The following is an 18,309-nucleotide window of genomic DNA, read 5'->3' on the forward strand; positions in this document are numbered from 1 at the left end:
TATGACTCTTTTATATGCACACTTTCCCCAACTAGAACTGAAGGAAGCTCATTACCAATATGTAAACGAACTGCTTTTAAGGTCAATTTAGACAAATCAATAAAGGGTCTCCACTCATAAGGGTTGTAATTATTGATAGCCTTCATTAGACCAATTATGTCTACACATGCCACATTACTATCCTGCATGTTAAAAAAAAGGAGTGAATTGTTGCTCTCTTCTGCAGTAGATTGAAACATTTACATTGCTTTCCAGAAAATTGCGTTGCTGCAATCTTGATGCTAAAATCTCAGCCTTAGCTTTAGAGAGCTCAAAATCTCTAAAGAGATCAATTAACTAATTTTGAGACAATTTTTGTGGATCATCAGTTGATGATATATTTGGAAGAAACTCTGGATCTTGTTATGAACATGATTCAGGACATTCAGAATCCCCATCAGAAGTAATCTCGTACTCTGTTGGTGGTTCAGGTATTGGCCGTCTTCCCCATGTAAAACTGAACTTATTTCAGATGAAATGTTAGGATAGATCACTGTCCGCTTCTTCTTCTTAGATATTCCCTTCTTGATAGGAGGAACCATACAAAAGTAGCAGTCGCTGACATGATTAGTTGGCTCACGCCAGACTATGGAAGCTGCAAAGGGCATTGAACGTCCTTTCCCATGTATCCAATTAATGTGGTTGCTGGCACAAGTGTTGCATATCACATTTGGAGCCCACAGTTTATCCTGATCGCCTATTTTGCACCCAAAATAACAACTGTACGCTGTTTTAATCAATGGAGTTATTTTCTGTCACTTCACCACACACACATATCAAAATGTGTCGGTTCTGTTAACACAAACTCGTGGTATTTTTGTTCACTTCAATAGCAGTCAACATGAACAACTGGTAGTTAATCTGGAAACAAATGTGCAAAACTTATTATATACATTAATAAAGCCACTGAAGTTGAAGAGAAGGGAGACAAAAAGATCACTAAAATTGGAACCAGATTGTTTACATCCAAAATAGTTCATGAAAGTAAGAGCATCCATTGTTACTAGTTATTATAACTTTGACAGACCATTATAACATTTGAGTTTAAACTTAACATAAAAATCCGGATATAATTATCTCACTGTAATAAAACAGTGTAAAATTAAACTCTAGAGCTAATTTTGAATTGTCTTTGTGATATACGAAATCAGCACATCATAATTGAAAGGAATTTGCTATTTTCATTCGATTTACATATTCATTGTTGCACAGTGTAATCTTCCTCCTGAGGACGTTGCAGATGGGTACAGATATCGGATAAGTTACAACAGAATATGTCCAAAGCCAACAAAGTCGTCCCCGTCTTTCCCCCCTATGTCATTCTTGACTTTTACTTGTATATAACACGCAAGAATACCTACATCAAAAAACCAGAAGTACGTATTATGAGATAAATTGCATGAAACCAGTTTTATTCAGTTTTTCGCCTGTACTGTAAAAATAGGAAATGTGGACATGTTGTCTTTCTGCAGCAAGCGGTTTATCTATTGGTGACTTGAGTTCTGTAAAGTGAGCGTTGCTAGCACATTTTGCTCAAACGCAGATGTGTTTGTACACCGAATAAGAATTACTTGGAGATAAAATTTATTCAATTAATCTAAAATTTAAAAAAAACTATCCAATTACTCTGATAAAGGAGCTAGAGATACATTATCCGATCCAGGGCCCGCTGTAGAAGCGGGCAGCCCTTAAATTTGTCCGAGGAGCCAAAATTTAGGGGTACCATTTTGGCTGTAAATGTCAGAAAAATATTGATGTTATAATTATTCATTAATAGAGTAATATTACCGCGTACAAACATAAAATGTAATTTGTAGTCATGTGAGTTGTTTCTGTCGTGTGGGTTACCTAAAATCATTATCATTATGACGTCACTCGTTGTTACTGCGCGATCGAGAGCGTCCGTTTAATTTTCGTCGCTCTCTGCGACGGCGAAGTTTCTCCGCTCGCTCCGAGACGCCATTGTCGCGGTTGTGTGGCCAATTGTTACGTGGCACGAGGCAGGGAGAACGGCAGCCGTGCACCATTCACATAAGAATTCGCTGTAAGAATTAAAGGGATGTTATACGAAACACGAGATGAAGCCATCAGAGATTCAAAATAATAATATGAAACACTTTTTAAAATTGTTTTACAAACGATCAAGCGCTAAATGCACTAGATGACAGATCTGAACAACTTAGTAATCATAGTAACTATTTTCCTTTCTTATATAATATATAGGATTTAAATACCGCATCCAAAGAAGTGCTACTAGCACACTTTAAGCATCTGCAGTGTACTTTCACTGATAGTGATTCTATTGACATACGACAGTGGTTTGAAAAGTTCTCGGAACGGAATAAAGAAAAGTACTTATGTCACTGAAGCCTTTTTTATTTTTGAGTAAAGTTTCCTTGTAGATTATTGCACTTCGTCCAACGATGTTCCAGTGTCTCTATTCCATCTCGAAAATAAGTTTCCTCCAGGCCTGCAAAATAGTTTTCAACTTCGGTTATCTATTCTTCGTTTGAAGTGGATCTTCGTCCACCAAGAAAAAATTCCAGTTTTGGGAAGAGATGGAAGTCTGACGGAGCCATATCAGGTGAAAAAGGTGGGTGTGGCAACAATTCATACCTTAGTTCGCGTAATTTTGCCATGGCTACGACACATGTGTGCGGGCGCGCACTGTCTTAATGGAAGATGACTATCTTCCTTGCTGAACCTGGCCTTTTTCCGTGTATCTTTTGTTGCAATTTGTCCTGGAGGTTAGCATAGTATTCTTCATTAATTCTTCGTTTGAAGTGGATCTTGATCCACCAAGAAAAATTTCCAGTTTTGGGAAGAGATGGAAGTCTGACGAAGCCATATCAGGTGAAAAAGGTGGGTGCGGCAACAATTCATACCTTAGTTCGCGTAATTTTGCCATGGCTACGACACATGTGTGCGGGCGCGCACTGTCTTAATGGAAGATGACTATCTTCCCTGCAAAACCTGGCCTTTTTCCGTGTATCTGTTGTTGCATTTTGTCCCGGAGGTTAGCATAGTATTCTCCAGTAATTGTTTGCCCATTGGGGAGATAATCTACACACAGAATCCCCTTCGCATCCCAGAACACTGATGCCATGAACTTTCCCGCCGAAGGAAATATCTTTGCCTTCAGCATGTTTCCACTGCTTTGACTGTTGTATAGCAGTGCATCCAAGTTTCATCTCAGGTCACAAACCAGAGCAAAAAATCTTGTTCGTTTCTCCTAAAATGGGCCAAACATTGTTCCGATACGTCCATTCTCATGCGTTTTTGATCTAGCGTCTAAGAGTCGCGGCACCTATCTTGCAGATAATTTTTTCATTTCTAATTCTTCAGTTGAAATGTGATGTACCCCTTCAGATGATATATATCAAGTGTGAGCAATTTCATGCACTTTCAATCGGCGATCCACCATGACCATTTTGTGGACTTTTGCAATGATTTCTGGATTAGTAACACATCGTGGCCAACCACTACGCGGATCGTCATCTAAACGTCATCTCCCGACCTAATTTAAATTCATTCGTCCACCTGGCAGCAGTTGAATATGGGGGAGCAGAGTCCCCCAGTGTGTTCTGGAAATCGGCATAAATGTCCTTTGCTTTCATGCCTGTCTTTACGAAGTACTTAATCACTACTTGAATCTCGATTTTTTTCCATCTTCGCAAATCACCACGCGGGAACAAAAACGGAGCCACGTCACCTTCACAGCTCTCTTCCAAGAGCACTGACGTTTCACGAGTTTACGGGCAACAGTCCACTGAATATCACGTGAACAACTCGTTGCGCTAGCGCTGACCCCTCGTGATGAATCCAGTAACGTTTCAGTCTACCCTCGTAAATGGCGTAAAATTAGCAGAAGAAATTTCAGCATTATCAGCGCTTTTCTGCAAAAAAGAAGACCTAACCGAAGTACTGAGTATGATTACAAAGTTAAAATTTGCCCCAAATCTAACTAGTCCTTTGAGAATATTACTGACGTCACCAGTAAGTGAAGCAACTAGCGCAATGAGTTTAAGTTAAAGTCAATTAAAAACTTTTTATGTTCGACTGCAGAAAATTGTCTTAATCGTTTGATGGTGTTAGCAAATTGCTGATTAAGTAAATTTAAAAGATGCAGTCAGAAAGTCTGCAGAACTGGAAGTAGGAGAAAACTTTTTTGTGATTATTTGATGTCACCCTATTTTATTTGCAAAATAATATTTAGAAACGTAAAAATTACATGGATAAAAATTTGTAGGTACAGCTATTTCTTAATTAAATTTTTACTGTTTTAATATGTATATTTAATGAATAATTTTTTTATATTTTAATAAAAGTGTAATTTACTTATATACACTGAAAAGCCGAAGAAACTGTTACACATGCCTAATATCGTGTAGGACCCCCGTGAGCCATGCTCATACAAATAATCACATCCTTCAGCATTCAGTGTTTTCTTAAGCGCAATATATGGACCGCTACCTAACCACAAAATACACCGCCATACCGTAACACCACATCCTCAGTAATTCACAGATGGCATGACACATGATTGCCAGTAACGTTCTCCAGGTATTCGCCAGACCAATACAGTGCTATCGGATTGCCACCATATAAACCGTGATTCATCACTCCAAAACATTTGTCTTCAGTCATCTAGTATCCAGTAGCGTTTCTCTTTACATCTCCTCAATCATCGCTCACCACTGACTACAGAAACAGGTGGTTTTTGGGCTCTCTAACACAGTCATTGTGCTAGATGGAATGATAGTGGAATTTTGGAACATAAGAGTGATCCTTTTCGCAGATTTCATGCAATTTGTTACAATCACCTTCTGGAATGTTCGGAGGCTCAAATGGCTCTGAGCACTATGGGACTCAACTGCTATGGTCATTAGTCCCCTAGAACTTAGAACTACTTATACCTAACTAACCTAAGGACATCACACACACCCATGCCCGAGGCAGGATTCGAACCTGCGACCGTAGCAGCAGCGCGGCTCCGGACTGGAGCGCCTAGAACCGCACGGCCACCGCAGCCGGCAATGTTCGGAGGTTCCTGTCCGTCAGCTCACTAGTTCCTTCTGGTCTTGGTTTAGCTGCGTTTATTCCTTCGCGTTTTCACTTCAGAGTCTCGTCACCAACAGTCGATTTGGGCAGCTTTGGAAGGGCTGAAATGCCTCTGATGGATTTGTAGCACACTTGACATCGAATGACTTGTCCACGTGCGAAGGTATTCAACCGTTCCGACCGGCGCATTCAGCCTTTACTGCTTCTCTGTTAACAACACAATACTCCCCGCAGTCGTTTATGCTGGCGGATCCGCCTCTCCAGTCACTACGTGATAAATTCTGGATTACTAGGGATATCCGGATACATTCCATGAGATGTTGTACCTCATATTACTTTTAATTTTTGTGCCGATTTCAAATCCGTTTTGTTTTGTCACGTCGGGGTTTGTCGGATATTGGGTAACCGTTATCATTATTTTAATGCAGAGACATAAATTAGCATTGTTGGAACCGCAGTGAAACCACAATTTTCATACAATTTTTGTATACATAGAAATATTTAACTGTCATCAACTAGAGTCTTATTTGTACTGAATTCTCTGGAATGAATATAGCGTTGTAACATGGTGACTTTTCATAGATTTATATCAGAAAAATATGGAAACAGCAGTATAACGTTATGAAAACGCTTAAAGTAGTAAGTTAGTTTTGCTATTTGGGGAGCAAAATAACTGATGATGGTAGAAGTAATGAGGATATAAAATGTAGACTGGCAGTGGCAACGAAAGCGTTTCTGAAGAAGAGAAATTTGTTAACGTCCAGTATAGATTTAAGTGTCTGGAAGTCGTTTCTGAAAGTATTTGTAAGGAGTGTAGCCTTGTATGGAAGTGAAACGTGGACGATAAATAGTTTAGACAAGAAGAGATCAGAAGCTTTCGATATGTGGTGTTACAGAAGAATGCTGAAGATTAGATGGGTAGATCACATAACTAATGAGGAGGTATTGAATAGAATTGGAAAGAAGAGGAGTTTGTGGTACAACTTGACTAGAAGAAAGGATCGGTTAGTAGGGCATATTCTGAGACATCAAGGGATCACCAGTTTAGTATTGGAGAGAAGCGTGGAGCGTAAAAATTGTAGAGGGAGACCAAGAGATGAATACACTAAACAGATTGAGAAGGATGTAGGTTGCAGTAGGTACTGGGAGATGAAGAAACTTGCACAGGATAGAGTAGCATAGAGAGCTGCATCAAACCAGTCTCTGGACCGAAGACCACAACAACAACAACAATGCGTCAATATCGGACGATTTTTCTGCTACATGAAAGAGACGCATGAAGACGTGTCACCGCGTCTTGAAAACGCACGCTGTCGTAGTGCAACTAGCATATAATTGATCGTTTGAAAGTGATCACAATGCTCGTGGAAAGGCATATACTCTTGTTTTATCTCCAAGTTGGACAGCAGAGCTAGAAAGCATTTCTGCGTAACGAATAAAGGGCCGATGAAAGATATCACGTAGTCAGAAAATGAAGCTGTATTTAGAACTTCGTCGGTTGAGCGTGGTGAATTTGTCATGCCACTGCTTCATATGAAGCTGGAACTCATCAAGAATCTCGTAAAAGTACTAGGCAAATAGTAGGCAGGTACTTTTCTGTACAAATGCAACAAGCTTTTATAGTTTGGTTATGCGAAAGTGAAACAAGGTGTGTTCATGAGTCCGCAAGTAAAGAAGATTATTACTGATAGTCACTTTCACGACTTACTGAGAGGTGGTGAAAGGCACGGATGGGTGGCATTCAAAAAGCCTAAGTTTGTTGGAAATTCTAAATCAGCTGGCAATGCAAATTTTGTTCAGACGTGTACTAGTGTCGATAGACAGACGCTAACATGTCCGTCGAAATTCAGCTTCTCGACCCGCTTCTTCTCCGAGTGCACAGATTTGGTCAGCGAGTAAAGTACACTGAGGTGAGAAAAGTAATGGGAAAGTGATATCCTCATATACAGATGGCAGCTGTGTTGTGTATACAAGGTATAAAATGGCAGTGCATTGGTGGAGCTGTCATTTGTACTCAGATGGTTCACATGAAAAAGTTTCCGACGTGATTATGGCGGTACGATGGGACGTAACAGACTTTGAATGCAGAACGATAGTTGGAGCTAGACGCATGGGACATTCAATTTCAGGAATCGTTAGGGAATATAATGTTCCGAGATCCACAATATCAAAAGTGTGTCGAGAATATCAAATTTCATGCATTTCGCGCTTAATGACCGAAAGCAATGGCGTTTGGCTAGAGTTGTCAGTGCTAACAGATAAGTAACACTGCATGAAATAACTGCAGAAAACAATATGGGACGTAATACGAACTTATCCATTAGAACAATACAGCGAAATCTGGCGTTAATGGGCTGTGGCAGCAGACGATCGACGGGAGTGCCTTTGCTAACAGCACGACATGACATTGCCTGCAGCACCTCTCCTGGGCTCGTGACAACATCTCTAGGATCCCAGACGACTAGAAAACCGTGGCCTTATCAGATCAGTCCCGATTTCAGCTGATACAAGCTCATAGTAGTGATCGAGTGTGGCGCAGACCCAACTGGACCATTCGAGCGAATGATTTGGTTACTCATATAGTCCGACATTAATCCCACTGAACTTTATGGGACGTAATCGAGAAGTCACTTTGCCAACAAAATTCTGTACCGGCAACACTTTTGCAGTTATGGATGATTATAGAGACAACAGGGATCAATATTTCTGCAGGGAACTTCCAACTTGTTGAGGCCATGCCACGTCGAATTGCTGCACTACGCGGTGCAGAAGGAGATGCGACACCATAGTAGGAGGTACCCCATGAGTTTTGTGGCCTCAGTGCATAATACTCAGCATGATGGCGCACAATGTACTCAGTTTCGTTACACAAAACTTTCTTTTATTTTACGTATACATTTTTGTAAATATCCGTATTTCACTGTGGTAGACATGCAGTTTGCGGCAGGATGTCAAATACTTATTCCATCGACACAGACACTTCCCCTGTTCACGAATACAGCATGCTACTTTTTTTAAATTTTTATATCAGATTTTTTTGGTGGCTTGTTGTGTTTTTAGCTATGAAGCTGATAGCTTTTATTTCAGATGGGCTACGCGAAGCTGGGTCAGTGGGGCACCGGTCTGCACCTCCGCCAGTTCTCCAGAGCCTACGTCTTCCAGGACGACAACGGCAGCAAGCTGGTCTTCACCAGCGTCGACGCCGCTATGATCGGCAACGGACTCCGCAGAGACGTGAGTAAATCCCGTTACCGCTGCAACACTTTCCTCAACGGCCTGAAAAATACTGAGGCCATCCATGAGGAACGCTATTTGATCAAACGTATCGACATATTAGTAATGGAAATTATTATGGATTGCGTCCAACAAGCCTGGAAATAGCGCCCGGTAGCACGCCGCTGTCAGCATTCGACGAGCGCGATATCTTCACATCGACTCCGCATGGCGGTTTAACGACAAGGACTAGTGTGCCAGCGTCCGTGGATATGGTTTTCAGTTCGTTTCCCACTTCTGATTAGGTGAGTACCTAGGTGATACATACGCCCGACCTCAGTAACCCGAATCGCAAGCGTTTACAAAGCGTTCTCACACTTCCGTATGGGATAACACTAGATGCACGTAGATGGGATATACAATTTCCTGGGGAGGTGATAGGGAGGGCACCCGGGCCCACTATACCACTAACACTGCCAAATTCACGCTCAATCCATAAAGACTCTGTGTAAGGGCAGGAAAAAGAAGAAATGAGTCGTGTCTGTACTTCCCTGTACGATGGCTTGAACTCTGCTGGGGACGCTTCCAGTGAGGTGCCTGAATGTCTGTGAAGAAATGGTAGCTCATTCTTCTTCAAGAGAAGGTACTGTTGTTGGATGCTAGGGTTTGTAGCGAAGTCAAAGCTCCAACCCATAGCAAAGGCGTTCCACTGCATTTAGGTCACGACACTGTGCAGGCCAGTCGATTCTGGGAATATTGTTGTCCATAAACCATTGCCTCAGCGTGCATTGTCCGTGTATACAGTCAGTGACGTAAAAGGCTCCGAAATATTTAACGAGATATGGGAGAAATACCAGGAACACCATTTTAGGCCAGATGTCTGTCGAGGGGGAGCATTCATTGCAGTCGACAAAAATATTGTTTCTATTGAGTGTGAAAATGTTCAGGAAATGGCTCTGAGCACTATGGGACTTAACATTTGAGGTCATCAGCCCCCTAGAACTTAAAACTACTTAAACCTAACTAACCTAAGGACATCACACACATCCATGCCCGAGGTGACCGTAGCGGTCGCGCGCTTCCAGACTGAAGCGCCTAGAACCGCTCTGCCACTGCGGCCGGCCAGTGTGAAAATGTGTCTAACTGTGAAGTTACCTAGACATTAGTAGCTGGCGTAGGTGAACTCACTTGAATCAACGGTTGTTTTTACTGGTCATCCGATTCCGCCGTGTAAGTTGCAGAATCATATAAAGAAAGTTACACGTTAATACCTCCATCATCCACTATTAGTTCGAGGCTACTTTAACTTACAGAGTATAAACTGGGATTCGTTTCAGGTCGTACAGACAGACAGTCCAGGCAAAAAGTTCTAAACACGTTTTGAGAACACTGTCGTGAGCAGGTATTTCAACAACCCATACACAATGGAAATATTTTAAACCTTTTAGCTACATGCAGACCTGACCTTATAGACCGTTTCAGTACAGGGACAGGGATTAGTGACAATGATGTCTTCATGACTTCGATGGTTACTAAAGTTAATAAACCCATGAAGAAGTCTAGGAGAGCATTTCTGCTGGAAAGAGCAAACAAGCACTTTTTAGCATCCTTCTTCGACAGTGAATGGATATCATTTAGTTCTGATATACGCACATAGAGGAATTATGGGCGATGTTTTACGTGACTGTAAACAACGCTCTGGAGACGTATGTGCCAAGTAAGAGGAATAAGGATGGAAAGGACCCAACCTGGTTTAATTATTATGAAAACTCTGAGGGAGTAGATATTTTTGCAATTCTGGTTCAAAGAAGAACACGCAGATATTGACTGGCGAAAGTTAGTATTAAGACCAATGCGCAAAGCATAGAACTTCAGTTGTCATACCTCAGCAAAGAATATTGCCGGGAATCCGAAAAAGTTTTGCTCGTACCTAAAATCACTAAGTGGGTCAGACGCCTCTACCACGTCACTCGTCGACCAGGCTGCTGCGGCAACAGAAGAAAGGAAATCGGAAGCTAAAGTTTTAAATTTCACGTTTAAGAGATCATTCACACAGTGGGATTGTACGGACAATCATCGCTTGACCGCCCCACAAACTCCCGTAAAGAGGACATACACTCCTGGAAATTGAAATAAGAACACTGTGAATTCATTGTCCCAGGAAGGGGAAACTTTATTGACACATTCCTGGGGTCAGATACATCACATGATCACACTGACAGAACCACAGGCACATAGACACAGGCAACAGAGCATGCACAATGTCGGCACTAGTACAGTGTATATCCACCTTTCGCAGCAATGCAGGCTGATATTCTCCCATGGAGACAATCGTAGAGATGCTGGATGTAGTCCTGTGGAACGGCTTGCCATGCCATTTCCACCTGGCGCCTCAGTTGGACCAGCGTTCGTGCTGGACGTGCAGACCGCGTGAGACGACGCTTCATCAAGTCCCAAACATGCTCAATGGGGGACAGATCCGGAGATCTTGCTGGCCAGGGTAGTTGACTTACACCTTCTAGAGCACGTTGGGTGGCACGGGATACATGCGGACGTGCATTGTCCAGTTGGAACAGCAAGTTCCCTTGCCGGTCTAGGAATGGTAGAACTATGGGTTCGATGACGGTTTGGATGTACCGTGCACTATTCAGTGTCCCCTCGACGATCACCAGTGGTGTACGGCCAGTGTAGGAGATCGCTCCCCACACCATGATGCCGGGTGTTGGTCCTGTGTGCCTCGGTCGTATGCAGTCCTGATTGTGGCGCTCACCTGCACGGCGCCAAACACGCATACGACCATCATTGGCACCAAGGCAGAAGCGACTCTCGTCGCTGAAGACGACACGTCTCCATTTGTCCCTCCATTCACGCCTGTCGCGACACCACTGGAGGCGGGCTGCATGATGTTGGGGCGTGAGCGGAAGACGGCCTAACGGTGTGCGGGACCGTAGCCCAGCTTCATGGAGACGGTTGCGAATGGTCCTCGCCGATACCCCAGGAGCAACAGTGTCCCTAATTTGCTGGGAAGTGGCGGTGCGGTCCCCTACGGCACTGCGTAGGATCCTACGGTCTTGGCGTGCATCCGTGCGTCGCTGCGGTCCGGTCCCAGGTCGACGGGCACGTGCACCTTCCGCCGATCACTGGCGAAAACATCGATGTATTGTGGAGACCTCACGCCCCACGTGTTGAGCAATTCGGCGGTACGTCCACCCGGCCTCCCGCATGCCCACTATACGCCCTCGCTCAAAGTCCGTCAACTGCACATACGGTTCACGTCCACGCTGTGGCGGCATGCTACCAGTGTTAAAGAGTGCGATGGAGCTCCGTATGCCACGGCAAACTGGCTGACACTGACGGCGGCGGTGCACAAATGTTGCGCAGCTAGCGCCATTCGACGGCCAACACCGCGGTTCCTGGTGTGTCCGCTGTGCCGTGCGTGTGATCATTGCTTGTACAGCCCTCTCGCAGTGTCCTGAGCAAGTATGGTGGGTCTGACACACCGGTGTCAATGTGTTCTTTTTTCCATTTCCAGGAGTGTAGCAATAGGCATCCCTGACGTTGAGAAGCAACTGAAAGAACAGAAAAAATAAATCGCATTGTCGAGACGTAATCCCCTTCGGTTTTGCAGAGAGTACTGTGGGTTACTCAGCTTCAGTTTTCGCGAACCACTCGCCCAGAGTTAAGTGCCAAGCGACTGGAAAAAGTGTGTAAGAAGAGTAAAAGAACAATCTCTCACAAACAGCTGACCCTTATCCTTAACATCGGTATGCCGCGGAATTTTTGAACGTGTTCTCAGATCGAATACAATAAATTTTCTTGTGACAGGAAAGTTTCTCACCACATATCACAACAGGTTTAGAGAGCATCCCCATGAGAAACTCAACTATCCCATTCCTCACACGATATCCAACGAACCAACGTCTTGCGTCTGACTGCGGAGCTTTCCTTATAGAATCTGAGTACTGGTTTTACGCTTCGTAGGGTTGTACGCCAAAAACTTTAGCATCTGACATTCCTATAGGTGACGTCAAACCCTGCCATTTTTAGTGTTTTCTGAAGCAGATGACGATTTCGAAGGCCCCGCTGGACAATATCGAGAACAGCCAGCTGCCCAATGGCTACATGAAGATGCAGTTCCCTTTACAGCTCGTCCAGTATCTACACTGGACAACACGATGGACGCTATCAGTTACTCGTTAGCCGTCGTTTGAGGTGAATCTCAAATCCTTGCAGAATAAGAGAAAATGGAGTCTTCAGAATAGGATTTCTCCAGCTTATCCAATGTGAAAAATAAGCGAGAGAGTAGGGCTGTTCTTCACTTCAGGAATTCAAAAACTTTCACTGCAAAAGGTAACATGCCTCACTTGCTTCTGATGTTTCAAATGTAGCTGATCCCCCTCTAACAGAAACTTCTGGTTCCGCTGTCAAGAAACAAAACCTTATCAACACTCCAGCCGTGGGATCTGTAGCTGCTCAGCAGTCTAGAAACTTGCGCAAACGTACTGATTGTGGGCCGTACGTTGTTTATATGGCAATTCTGGATAAAGAAAGAGGCCGTCTGCACCCTGCCCTACGGCTGTAGGGCAACCCTTGCATTTTTTCTTACCAAACCTCAAGAATGCTATAATGAAAATCTCTTTTGCTGAAAAAAACAAAGCGACGACCGAATTGAAAACGCCAGACAAGGCCAATTTCTTGGTCAAAAGTGAAGTATTAAAGTCCAAAAATATAGGAGCTTACTTTCCTTCTTTCTTTCTTTCGTCATAAGAAAAACAGATACAGATCTTGAACAGGCGGAGATCTGGAAGTCATGCAACCTGTCTTCTCTGCTATAGGTGTTCGGAGGTTTACGAAGGGATATGATAAAGAGGAAAGTGTCGAACTGAAGACCTGCTTGTTAACCTCCACCTCTCAGACTGTAAAGGAAACTGTGACTATCCATCGAACTAGACGTCCGGTAGACCCTTATGTGCCAACTGTCAGGCAGCACTTTAATTAAAAATTTTACTTTCAAAAATTCAGTCTTTATCACACCACATATGCTTCAAGAACATAGGTGACCGGTTTCGGTCATATCACATGACCATCATCAGACCTGTAATTTAATTTAGAAAGTAATAGAAACCTTACTAGATTGACAATAAATATGACAAAATGCTTATGAGGATAAAATATAATAAGACTTGTTATACCCATGGCAACCTTCGAAGATGGTAGGTGGAGCACTCTTCTCAGCTGCTGTGATGTCAACTGGCCCGAAATTAGAGGAGCTTTTAAGGAGAAAGGTCTTTTAAATGTCGAAATGTACAATTTATATTTGTTGTTAAGTAATGAACTGTCGCCTTTAATTTTTTTCCACGTTTTTGTGGAGCACTGACGAGAATATCGATTGTTTACGTAAAAAAATTGTTAAGGGACACCAAAGAAAAATTGACTCTCTCATGAGCCAACAACAAAATCAGCCTTCAGAAAGAATGAACGATGTGCATCAATTTTTTCAAAGGACAATAAATCTTACAGACATACAGTTTACGACAACCGAAATGTCTCTTTTAGACAAAGGCCTGAAATATAATTTAATACCGCCATTAAATAATACTAATGTTAAGCATATAATTGCTGATGTCATAGCTACGAGTAAAATATCAAAGATAAATAAATCTGACGCATGCAAGCTAGCCCTAAAAACCAAAGATCTGTTATCAAAGAGAAGAATAAATTACGAGGAGAAACCGAAAATAAAATACTTAGAAATAATAACAATAAATCGCTTGTTGCAAATGCTATTGTGGTGTAAGCCGATAAAGGGAATACATTTGTTGTCATTATTAAAGAAGAAGATTATATTTCTAAAACACTTTCGTTCTTTAGCGAAAATGAAATCTCGCAAATAACTAAAGATCCCATCCCTAAGTTCAAGATGAAGATTAAAAAATTAGTGGATAACATTAACCATCTATTGACCTCCGGGGAAAAAAATTCTATAAAGATAATGAATCCCCAACTACCAAAATTAAGGTCCCAGATCAAGTTGCACAAAGAAGAGAATTCGATACGACCCATAGTTGTCCATCATATAAATTGAATATGAAACTTAATAAAATCTTGAAAGCATTTTACGTATATGAAGATAAGTTTACCATAAAAAATAGCTATGAACTAGCTCGACAAATCCATAATATAGAGATTCCGGCTAATGCTAATTTTGCCTCATTGGACATTAAAAAATCTATACACAAATATACCTATGAGTGAGATAATCAATATAATTATAGATAATTTATTACAACATAAGGTTATGACTAACGACGAAATAATTGAATTTATAGAATTACTTGAATGTACCCTTAATTGCAATTATTTCTCCTTCAATACTAAAATCTACTATCAAAAAGATGGCTTAGCGATAGGTAATTCTTTAGCTGGCACAGCACTACATTTTTTTTAACTAGCCAGACATTGCAAACAAAATTCTGTATTATTTACGGTACACAGATGATACTTTAATACTTTATAACGGTCCAAAAGATGAATCAGTAGGTTTACTACAAAATTGGACTCTGTCCATCCAAAACTACAATTTACAGTTGAACATGAAAATCAAAAACGTATTAACTACCTTGATCTCGTTATATCCAATAACGAAGGCAAACATAGCTTTGCCATATACTGAAAACCTACAACTACTGATGTTATTATCAATGCTAGGTCATTTTTAAGTCAATGATCCACTGGATGCTAAAATTAACCCTTGAAGAAAATGAGATTAAAAAAGAAACAACTATTCTAAAACAGATTGCGAAGACCAATTCTTTTGATACACGTCAAGTTGACATTATGTTTAATAAAATTCTACAATCACGAAGTGCACCACTAATAGAAGCTCATAAATACACAAAAATGACGTACATGGGTAACATATCAGATAGGATCAGTAATTTATTTAATAACTTTGAAATAACAATAGCATTTGAAACTAACAATACTTTGCAAAATAAATTAAGACATACTGTAGGTAATGATAACGGTAGATTTCTTAGATCAGGGGTTTTACAAGATCCAATGTGGTGATTGTAGAAAAAAATACATTGGCCAAACAGGCCAGAGCTTTACTACACGATACAAAGAACATATATCAGGAACCGAACGAACAAAATCAGTCTTCAGCCATCACATAACTTTTAGTAAGCATGCCGAAGGGACAGTACAACAGAATTTGCAAGTCCTTCATTACGCTAATAAAGGCTTATTATTAAATATTTTGGAGGAGATCGAGATATATGCCCATTATAGAGATGAACCGTCAGTGCTTCTCAATGAACAGTTGGATTTTCTTGAAAAACGTTTTTATGATCTCTTTGACGAAATTCTATGAACACGTATGTACTCTTTCTTCAGAAAATCATAGGACCCATTTCTATCCATGCAGAAATGTACCTTATAACAGTATATAAATATTTATATCACAATCTTGAACTTGCAACTAGAAATATTACGAAATATAACTCCATTTTTAATAAATCAGTTTTATGACATCTTTTTACAAAAATATATGTAATATCATACCACTATGCAGCTGATCATTCCATTATTACACATATCTCTGGTGCAAAATAATGTTAATATAAGACAGACAGACTGAATCTAGCATAGGTGTATACTTGCAGTCAGGTCACAACTCACATATCGATATGATGCCACAATGCCAAAGACCTCCACAACAGCCGGCCGCGGTGGCCGTGCGGTTCTGGCGCTGCAGTCCGGAACCGCGGGGCTGCTACGGTAGCATGTTCGAATCGTGCCTCGGGCATGGGTGTGTGTGATGTCCTTAGGTTAGTTAGGTTTACGTAGTTCTAAGTTCTAGGGGACTTATGACCTAAGATGTTGAGTCCCATAGTGCTCAGAGCCATTTGAACATTTTGAACCTCCACAACATCGTTGACTTTGAAACCATTGTGGTAGTACCACCTTAGTCCATAGAGTGCACACGGAGTAAACATCGTCTGTACAGTTATTTTTAAAGCTTTTAATTGATATTTTATACAATATTTAAGTAGTTCCATGGTTGTAAAGAGATAATTTAATACATAACTATTTTTATCTTATTATTGGACTTTGTTGTTTTACATTTCGACGATTATGTGAACCCGTTTCACACTCATTGGTTGACGTGAGGTAGAGGGAGAAGAGGCAGGCGGAACATCTTCGTCTTTAAGCGTATGCCCGTCACTTTGTGGCGCTCGCTGTGTTATTCAGTGGTTTGGTATTTAACTAATTTGTAAATGAAAATGATAATCTTATTTTATTGCAATGAGTAATTACTAAATAATTTTTCTCCCGGCTAAAGATTTGGTCAAGTTTCTAAAGAACTCCAAGTTAACGTTGTGTTAAAGTGTTGTCTGTAAGTTGTGTAAGTGTCGCTAAATCACAGTTCATACAACAGCTTCTGTACAACTATTGATTGTGATGGAAGCAGTTATCTTCAGCAAAATGATCATTAAAACCACCGAATATCAGCCACGCACAACACTGACGTATGTTACCTGAAACAATATTCTTCGCAACTCGTGCGTAGTTAATTTCAGCTCCATACATCTGCTAGAAAAGTTGTTATAACGATCGTGCTATGAGCACTGTTTTTAAAGAACCAATCTGATTCGAATTATTTTCATTAAAATGAGTTCGGGACCACCGGCGCACATTTATTTTTACACATTTGTATTACGTTCGGCATTTATGTCTGCAGAGTTGCGTAATTTGAATTTGCCGCTGAGTTAATTGGCGGCAGACAATTGATAGAGACTTTCTATTGTTAGAGCAAATAGGATAAGTACTTGAAATGCTTATTAAACTTTACTTTCGTATTGTTCGCTATTTAGACTTCATCAAGCAAACATCTGATTATTTTTCTAAGGAAATCACAGGCAAAAACCCGATACAAATCGCTATCATCAATGGCTGCGCTCCTTGCAGCGGAAAGAAATAATTAACACAGATAATGCTTACTGAGAGAGGAATTCACGTTACAAATAATTATTCACTCCTATTTAAAATAATAATGAACTCTATTCTCAAGTAATAATTAACAAATAATTACAATTTCTTAACAGACCTCAGTTTGATACGCGTCCGCAACCTACAAAAGCCAACCAACAAAAGGTAAAAACAAAGGAAGACCAACGCAGATCATAAAAGGAATTTACAATTATCATTGTCTTTGTATAATACACATCGATATGTCCAATTACATCATAAAATATTACATAAAGAATTAATATTTATCATCGCTTTCACTGTTTTTTGATATGTTGAATAGATAATGTTTATAATTGTTAGAGGCATAATTTCCTCTCGTCGCAATGTAGCTAAAATTTATCTCGTGGATGTTACAACTTGCTGGCGCCAGTTGACATCACAGTAGCTGAGAGGAGTGCTCCACCTACCATCTTCGAATATTGCCATGGGTATAACAAGTCTTATTGTATTTTATCCTTATAAGCATTTTGTCGTATTTTATTGTCAGTCTAGTAAGGTTTCTATTACTTTCTAAATTAATTTACAGGTCTGATGATGGTCATGGGATATGACCGAATCCGGTCACCTATGTTCTTGAAGCGTACGTGGTGTGATCAAGACTGAATTTTTGAAAGCAAAATTTTTAAAAATTTTTGATCACTGTTCAAAAAATGTTTATTAAAAAGGCACTTTAACTGCCTTATTATCGCCACATCAGTAAACAATGCTGGTTCCACATGAGATGCGAGAAAGGTAGTGCGACTCATTCTTGTGGATTATGGGCCTCCCCTACTGCTATACAGGGCGGAATATTCAGCGCATCCCTGAAATCAATGTTATTGAATGTAGATAGTTCCTGAGCTCGTCACCACGTATGGTATTCAAGGCAGGACCGATGTATGAATGTATGTGTGTCCCCCACAGTGGGCATATATAGCGCATTTCAGAAGTAATGGTCAATAATTCACACATGGAAAATAC

The 18,309-nt window shown here is 40.9% G+C and overlaps 1 protein-coding gene across 1 annotated transcript in view; it reads left to right on the forward strand.

The window, feature by feature from the left end:
- LOC124596347 (neutral ceramidase-like) overlaps positions 1-18,309 on the forward strand; it is a 250,713-nt gene that overhangs the window by 43,841 nt on the left and 188,563 nt on the right. The window contains exon 2 of the mRNA XM_047135449.1: positions 8,188-8,334. Coding sequence (XP_046991405.1) covers positions 8,188-8,334 — 147 coding nt within the window. The remainder of the gene's footprint in view (positions 1-8,187; positions 8,335-18,309) is intronic.

This window comes from Schistocerca americana, chromosome 2 (assembly GCF_021461395.2).
Source record: "Schistocerca americana isolate TAMUIC-IGC-003095 chromosome 2, iqSchAmer2.1, whole genome shotgun sequence".
Lineage (NCBI taxonomy): Eukaryota > Metazoa > Arthropoda > Insecta > Orthoptera > Acrididae > Schistocerca > Schistocerca americana.